The sequence below is a fragment of the Quercus suber genome, unplaced genomic scaffold, assembly GCF_002906115.3.
Source record: "Quercus suber isolate HL8 unplaced genomic scaffold, Cork oak 2.0 scaffold_287, whole genome shotgun sequence".
In the NCBI taxonomy this organism is placed as follows: Eukaryota; Viridiplantae; Streptophyta; class Magnoliopsida; order Fagales; family Fagaceae; genus Quercus; species Quercus suber.
The window spans coordinates 122,818-131,837 of record NW_027069743.1 but is presented as its reverse complement, the minus strand read 5'-3'; the positions used below and the strand labels follow the sequence as shown (position 1 = coordinate 131,837).

Genomic DNA, 9,020 nt, shown 5'->3' with positions numbered 1-9,020 from the left:
AAAGAAATCAAGATCAGCTTTTTGTTTAAAACCTTTTGCAACAAGTCTAGCTTTAAACTTATCTATTGATCCATCCGGTTTCAACTTTTTTCTAAGGACCCATTTACAACCTATGGTCTTACAACCCGGGGGAAGATTTACTAATTTCCAAGTTCTATTAGAAATTAGAGATTCCATCTCATCATTTACAGCCTCTTTCCAAAATATAGCATCAGGTGACGTTAAAGCCTCTTTTAAATTTTGGGGATTTTCCTCAATGTTAAAAACATAATAATCAGGACCAAAATCCTTTTCAACTCTAGCTCTTTTACTCCTTCTAGGTTCCATTTCAAAATTTTCTTGATTCTGTAAATGTGAAGTAGAAGAACTAGGTTGTGACAAAATATTTTCTTCACCCCCACTATTTTTCAATTTAAAAGGAAATTTTTCTTCATGAAAAATTGCATCACCAGTCTGCCTATCCCACCATCTCCGACTGTGGCATGGAGGAACTCGTCCCTGTAAGGAGAGAAGTGTACGGAAATGGTAGAATATTTGATATAAGTCACAGGTTCAGGGAGGACATGCCGACCTGGGACTCCGTGGATGGGCTAGGCCAGTTCTTGCGCCTCCGCCACTCCATAAAGAATGGCTCCCTAGCCAACGTTTCCGAGCTCAAGTACTTCTCTGTTCACTCCGGCACCCACGTCGACGCGCCAGGCCACGTGTTCGATCACTACTTTGATGCCGGCTTCGATGTTGACACGCTTGATTTGGAACTGCTTAACGGTAAATAATCATCCTAATACCTTTTTCTAGACTAAATTTGTTATTGTCATGTTATATTTAAAGTTGCGTTTTGAGTCCACATGATGAGGCGTCTGTTAAGTACCAACTAAATTCAAAACAATTTCGTTATTAAAACTATGTTAGATATTGTTATTATTTTTGACTAAAAATTGCAATTTATACTCTTAAAGTTTGATATAAGATGGATAGGAATGTGGAATATAGGTAGATTAGAATTGGTGCGTCTACTCCACAATGAAATTTGTTCTAGTTGTTTAACATCTCCTTGGTTTGCATAAAAAGGTTTTTGATGCATAAATGTTTATGGAGGGGGTTATTAGTGGGTGTGATTTCTGAAGAAAGCTTTGGCATGGGTTATGACCAGGTTGTCTGATTTTGTTAAAATCGGTGGTCTAGTGATTAAATTTACCATTTTTTATTAACTTATGCTTTTTTTAACAAACGGTAGTTTATAAGATGATGTATCTCATACTCCTTGCCTAGAGAGGAGTGAAGATGATTCTGAACTATCCCTTTTTTATTTATTTTTTATTTTTTTATCTAATCCATATAAAAAAAAAAATTGAGGGACTTGATAAATTCAGAATTCATCTCTAACCAATGCAAATTCTTACTTGGAAGATCCTTGCACATTGTAGAATGTGTAAATCCTCTTTACATACACCTTATTACACATAAACATACACAGATTTCATTTTTGAACTAAAGTCGTGTCTTGAAGCTATAATTTTTGTGTGAAACGTTTTGAATTGAAATCATGACTTCAAGACACAATTTCAGTTCAAAGATGAAATATGTGAAATTTTGTGTGTATAATAAACTGCTCTCTTACAAAATTCTAGCTTAAGCAATTTTAAAGAGTCATCCTTTTTGGCATCTAAAAAATCCTACTATTTTTAATGTCTTCCTTCTCTTGTTTTTTGTTAAATTTACTCTTTACGTTAGAACTTCATCTCCCTGCTTACAATAAAGTTGTTAATTTATGTTAGATTGATTATTATTTATGTTTGTTTCAATAGGTCCTGCACTGTTAGTTGATGTTCCAAGGGATAAGAACATTACTGGTATGTTATCTCTTCTTTAATTGAAACAGAGCAATGGCTATAGCATGTTACTAATTGATTAATCTTGTGCATCAATTTTGAAATTTTAGTGAAGTTTGAGAAGATTGTGGAGTGGAACCATAATGATTTAAGAAAAAAAATTATTTACTGAAAATTAATTTATAAATAACTTATTTGTCACCTCCTCTGTTCCAATCCTCTTTTTCATGTACTGAATTACTACCTATTACTGGGATTTGGGATGCCTAGAATGGGGTTCAAACCTGTCATGATCAAAGTTTAATCTTCAGTTTTACTGCTCTGCACTAAACAGCCATCTCAGTAAGCATCTCACATTAGAGTTGTGCTAGATAGAATAACAACACAAAGAATTCAGTGAATGATCCAAGTTTACACTAGCCATAAGCAGCAAATATTAGTTCAAAAATAGATAAAAATTACTGTAACAACTCAAGAATTCAGTGAATGATCTGATTGGCTTGTCAGTTTACACTAGCCATATGCAGCAAATATTGGTTCAAAAATAGATAAAAATTACTGTAGTTTTTTGTTTTATGAGACATGCGTACATTTCAATAACTTGTTTCTTACTGCACACGTGTATGTGTGTACAATGGGAGAACAGTGTTTAATTAGATGGGTTGCTCAACATATATCGTGATGTAACAAATTGATTTTCCAAACCATGAAAAAACATATTTATTTTGTAGTTTTGGGTATATTAGGTTTTAATAAAGCCCACTTGACACAGCTGAAGTTATGAAGTCCTTGAATATTCCCAAGGGAATTCGACGCGTCATTTTCAGAACATTAAATACTGACAGGTAAATTTATTTTAGTTCTATTGTTGAAGTTCCATCATACTATCATAGAGGACTGTGGACCAATTTTAAACTATAGTATGACATTCATAAGCTATTGTTAGAGATATTGGTTCTTATTGAAATTTCTCCATTTGACATTTGATATAATGAAATCCAAAATTGTTATTGATTTTTTTGTTCTTTTGCTAGTTATTGTTTTCCAGTGCAACAGGTTTATGAACCAAAATCTTTTTTCTGCACTAGGTTCCGTATTATAATTTTGAATGAAAGGAAGTAAATGTCATAGTTCTTAGTTTTCATTACAAAATGTATGTTGCTCTTAAGATGGCATCCATAAAAGTCATCATGTTAAATCTGATCTTACATGTTTTTTAGATGCTGTGCCTTAGATTTCATTTATGATTTTGGCATGCCTGCACCTGAAACACATTTTCAGTGAAGATTAAGCTATGTTCTTCAATCTTTAATTTTAGATTATACTGTGCTGCTGCTTTTGGTTACTACTATAATTTGTAGATATGGTATGGAAAGTGGAATATGGTTAGCATCTAGCTACCAATTAATATAAAATGTGATAGATGGGAAAAAGATTGAACAATGTAGTACTAAATATATCCTGTAGAGTGTAGTCAATAGAATGTGATTAACATTTAGCTATCAATTAATGCAAAATATGATGTGAAGCAGATAAACAATGTAGTTCTACAAATGTCTATGAAAAGGTGGAAGATTATCCCTTACTATGTTTCTCTTTTTTTTGAAATAATCAGTCATTTCATTAACAAAGATTAGAGTTCAAACACCAATACAACAACCATCAGCTAGCTGCAAACTAACCATGTACAAACAGAAAACCAACCGCAGAAACTATCTGCAAAAAAGATATGCAGGCTTGCAGCACAGCTAAGCCCAAAAACCACAATATGCGAACAGCAAAAACAGAAACTAACCCCACCTTTAGAGGATCCAGCTGGGAATAACAAACTATCGCATAAAATACCACCAAAAGGGCACTGATCAGTCCCAACTTGCGGCAAACAGACACACAAACTTAAAAGCCCTTAAAAACTAGTGATGCAATCATCCTCCATTTAGAGCTTGGTACACAATTTAGAATTGAATTTTTGAACATATTCTTGCCTTCAACTCTACCTTTAATGTCATTCATTATGGCTCTAATAAGTTACTCTTCAGCATACAGCCTCTTAGCATGAAGAATTGCATTTCCTCAACTCCAAAGGTGGTATATAGTTGCCCACCAAGCTAATTACAGAGCATAGCTCTCAATCCCTTTCCCTTTAGGTGTATTACACTCCAATCAACTAAATCCTGCTAGCTGACTTTGGGATCAGACATACTCTTTTAGTGAAGGGGCAATGAAAAAAGAGATGCAGAACTTGCAGAAACAACAAAATTTGTCTACCATAATTCCCCATTGAATCATTCTATCTTTGTTTGGAGTTTTGTTTAGCATGACCATTTATCCTATGAATGAATGCCTGGGAATAGCTAGATTAAACCACAGTAGGTTTCACCAATCTCATTCCCTGTTACAGCACACACAAATTTAGGAGATGAGGACCATAAGGCTTTATCTTCATCCTTTAATTCAACCAGATGCAATTTACTTTGTTTGTCCACCAATTAATCTGATCTTGCAAGCCTCCAAATCCAAAATTTATCTTTATGAACAGATACAAGATTAGATTCAACCTGACTGGCAGCATCATAAGCCCTATGACTGCACCTTTGCCGTAAAACTCCATCTGGATGCCATAAATCAATCTATAAGATCTTGTTTCCATCCCCATCTAATACCTCAAGAATTTTCTTGCTTCACCCCTGAGTTTAAGGATAGTTCTCCATCCCAAGAGCTGTCTTTGGGGATTTTACTGGTTCAGAAGCATCTCCCTTTTAAGAGACAAGCATGAGTCTATGCTACCCATAGGGAATCTGATTGGGTGAAGAGGTTCCAAATGTGTTTTATGACTGTTGCTTTATTCCAGTCAGCCAGCCTTTTCAAGGCTAGACCCCTCTTTACTTAGGAAAGCATACCCAGGTTAGTCTAATACCCCCTCTGGACTCTTCCTTTCCATGCTAAAGGTAATGGCTATAGCAATGTTCAATTTCAACAAAGAATTTGAATAATGTAAAGTACAGATTGTAATAATTGGAGTCTTCTGGAAAAGGACAAGTTTCTGGTAGTCCAAGAATTAATTCTAGCTAGAATCTTATCAAGAAAGGGCTGGCAATCCTTAAAACTAAACTTACCAGGGATTAATAGCATACCAAGATATCTTACTAGAAGGGAGCCTTCCTTGAATTGAAGAACCTCTAGTATTTGCTTCTTTGAACTATCAGAAATAGATGAGCATAATACCTCACTTTTGCTTGGCTTGATACAGTCCAGAGATATATTTGAATTCTTCAAGGGATTCTTAATAATATGGATTGAAGATAGAGATCAGAAACAGAAAATATAAGGAGATCATCAGAAAAGCTAATATGAGTAATCTGCTGCCCTTTGCATTGGGGGTGATATTTGAATAGACTAGATGATAGGACTTTGGATTTGAACAGTCTATTAAATGCTTCCATGGCAATAACAAGGAGGTTGGGTGACAATGGGTCCCTCTGCCCCAGTAACTTCCTGCCATTGAAATAATCCACTAAAGATCCATTGATTGCTATTAAGAATTTAGGGATACTGATGCACTCCTTAATCCATTGGACAAACCTTGGAGGAAAACCAGCCACCATTAAACACATAAGGAGAACATTCTAGTTAAGTGAGTCATAAGACTCTTGAGATCAGCTTTAATTGCACATCTGCCAACCCCTTGTTCCTGTGGTAGTTCTTTACTAACTCATGGGCTAATAGAATATTTTCAGTTATACTTATACCTTTAATGAAAACTGTTTGGTTTGAATCCACCAGTTCTCCCAATTACTCTCTTCATTTGTTGACCAATACGTAATGCACTTTTAGATGACATTACAACAAGCAATTTGCTTAAAATCAGTGATGTAAGAGGGGTTGGGGTCTTTAGGAATCAGTGTGATAACTTTGAAATTCACTTCCTTAAGCAGCTTGCCAGTATTAAAGAAGGAAGAAACAATCTCAATAACAGCCTCTTTACTGTATTCAAGGCTTCCTTGAAGAACTTGTCAGTGAAACCATCAGGTCTAGGTGCTTTGTCTCTCTCCATACTGAAAAGAGCTTGCTGGATTTCATGCTTAGTCACATTCCTCTGCCAGCTCTTCACGGATTCAGGTATTTGATTAGAGAACAGTAAAGCCACCTTACTTATCATCCTTTTCTCATTCACAGCGGTGCTTGAACCCAAAAATTTATTATAGAAACTGCTTATGCGCTCCTTAATAGCATTTGGATCCTCCATCCTGGTACCATCATTATCAAGCAGGCATTCGATTTCATTCCTAGCTTGCCTTCCTTTGACAATGCTGTGGAAATGGGCATTAACTTTTATTTTTCTTTTTTCATTAAGTAGCCTTATTTAGATAATGGAAAGATATAGTCCAATTCAGGTGGTTTTATTCTTTCATCCATTGTTCTCTCTATTCACTTCCTGTTCATGTTTGTAGTGCTCCTTTGTATGGGCATCTAATTTTATGCTAGGGGCAAAAGATATTGCAGAATCATAAAAAGTCTCACTTAAAATAATTTTTTTTGGTGAAATAAAACTAATTTTATTTTCAGGCGGCTAATGTGGAAAAAGGAGTTTGATACAAGCTTTGCAGGACTGATGAAGGATGGTGCTGAATGGTTGGCAGAGAACACAGATATCAAACTTATTGGTAAGACAGAGATTGTACTTTCTATCAATTTGGAGCAACTTGAAAATGGCCTTCTTTTGTCCTTGCGAGCTAAGACTTTCTGTGTGCCTAAATTACAACACCTTTACTTCATATAGTCATATAATTCTTACCATTGTGAACCGGCAATCTATCGTGATGCAATTTGACTTTTCGTTCTTATATTTTAAACCTTATTTAGAGGTAACTATAAGCAGATCCAACGGGCAAAGATTTAGTTCTGAATGGTAACGACCAGTAAAATCATTAGCTAATTCCTGGTGATTTAAGAAATCTTGGGGACACGGAAGAAAACATAGGAATCTTGTATCCATTACTCTCAGCTCTTGGGGCATGGATGGATAGTTATATGCAGAAATTACCTTGCATTGGGTCTCAAGACTCTCAACCATGTTTCTTCCAATCTTTCATTTCCATTCCCCCATTAGCATTCTCTTAGAATTCCCCCCTTTCTTCATAGGCCAAGTAGTCTATCCGCCTCATTTTGTATACAAAATGCATTGATAATATTGGTGTTATGCCTTGCAAGTTGATGTGCATATTAGTTTCTTATCATAAACTGTTCAATTCCACAAAATAGCTTTAAGTATATTAAAGTTTGAGACAATTTGGGAATTTTGATATAATTCTCATTCATGAATAAATAATAAAATTCTTTTATAAAAAAAAAAAAAAAAAAATTCTATTCTTATACACAACGAACAGAGCAACAGAAATGAAAACTAACCATATCTAACGGCTACTAAAACTGGAAAACAGGATCCACTATCTAACTAAATAGATGAGCTACTTACACATGTCCATCTTTATAACAGATAAATGTTATACTAAGTTACATGTAGTTTAACAGAAACTTAAATACAAACTACAAGTCCTGCACCAAATGCAGAATCTTCTTCACTTTCAACCTACATGACTAATTTGATCAAACCCTCAATAGTATGTGACATTTTATCATTACGCTGAGGTAAATCATAACTTTCACAAACGTTTGGAGATTCCAATGTAAATGGCATGACAAGTACTTTAAAAAAAGAAAAGAAAAGAAATCATTCCTCCTTCCAAGGTAAGTCATTATATTTTATTTGGTTGTTTGTTTGTTTTTTATTTTATTTAGCAGAAAATGACCCATCTTCAAAGGTAAGTCACCTGGTTGCACTAACCCATCTTTCTGCTATGAAATATAGGAATTGATTACCTAAGTGTTGCTGCTTATGTTGAAGCAATTCCATCTCATCTTGTTTTACTAGAAGCCAGGGTAAGAAAAACTGTCTGGTGAATTGTGCTTCTTCTATGTTTTACTTTTGGCAGCTATTTATTCTCTTAATACTTGTTCCGAAGTAACTCATATCCAATAGGTGAAGTTTCATTCAAGCTCTTTGAATTAGAAAATTTTCCTTCTTTTTTCAGAAGAACTATCCTTATTTTGTAATTGTAGCATGTGTAATTTTGATTATATGGCTTGTATATCAGAGACATTAGTAAAGTTTCTTGTATTTTTCAGTTGTCATGTCTATGAGCATAAGTTTCATCATTTCCATGCAGTGTTGATCAATAGAGTAATTTAAGTATCATAATATATTCTTCCACTTTTGTTTGGGATGAGTTTGAGAGGATATAGGTGAGAGAATTTCAATTTGCCAGAATATCCTGAATTTTTTTATGAAATTTCATCCTGGCATTAAGGAGACTGGATTTTGTTGCACTGGGGTCGTATTTAAATTTAATGCAGGAAAATAATATTGACACTCAACACTAACACTGCTAAAATGGTTCAGGATATCATTCTCGTGGAAGGTCTGAAGCTTGATCACATCCAACCGGGAATATATTCCCTTCATTGCTTACCCCTTAGGTTGCCTGGTGCTGAGGGATCACCCGCAAGATGTATTCTCATTAAATGATATTTTATATGTATGCTTTATATTGTAAGTGCTGTAGTATCACCACTACTATAACTTTATAAGCCATGTTATGTGTCTTGTGTTTGATGTGGAAATTTTCAAAAAAACAAGAAAGTAAAGGGCTTGCCCCTTGGTTTTTAGCTCCAGCCCCCCATGGCTTAAAATCCTGGGTCTGTCCTTGTGTGGAATGCAAAGTGTTTGGGGTGTCTTGTGTTTGCACTATAACTTTCTTGTCCCCTTTTATCAGTTTGATGAAGTGCTCGTGGAAAGTGCTTAACTTGTTGCAGGAAACAATAGTAATCCTAAGAGGTGTTGAGTGGGAATAAGGCACCACAAGAACTGGTTTACTACTGGAGAGAGGACAGGCATATATGGGTGGAGCACAAGGGATATGCAAAAAAAAAAAAAAAAAAAAAAAAAAAAAAAAAAAAAAAAAGGAAAAAAAAAAACCAATTTGACCACAATTTTGCATAAGGGTTTGTATCAATTGCATAAAAAACACTTCAGTCACTTTTGATAAGTAATAGTTTTGTAGAGAGAGAGAGAGAGAGAGAGAGAGAGGAGTTGCTTTGATCTATCAGATGAGTATGGGTGGTAGCCAA

The 9,020-nt window shown here is 34.9% G+C and overlaps 1 protein-coding gene across 1 annotated transcript; it reads left to right on the top strand.

Annotated features, from left to right (window-relative positions):
* The first annotated feature begins 458 nt into the window (after window positions 1-458).
* LOC112035935 (cyclase-like protein 2) lies at window positions 459-8,558 on the top strand. The gene is made up of 6 exons (XM_024068759.2): window positions 459-768; window positions 1,809-1,853; window positions 2,605-2,677; window positions 6,399-6,496; window positions 7,702-7,772; window positions 8,293-8,558. The coding sequence occupies exons 1-6, from the start codon at window positions 483-485 to the stop codon at window positions 8,416-8,418; spliced, it is 699 nt and encodes a 232-aa protein (XP_023924527.2). The 5' UTR covers window positions 459-482; the 3' UTR covers window positions 8,419-8,558.
* The last annotated feature ends 462 nt before the right edge of the window (window positions 8,559-9,020 follow it).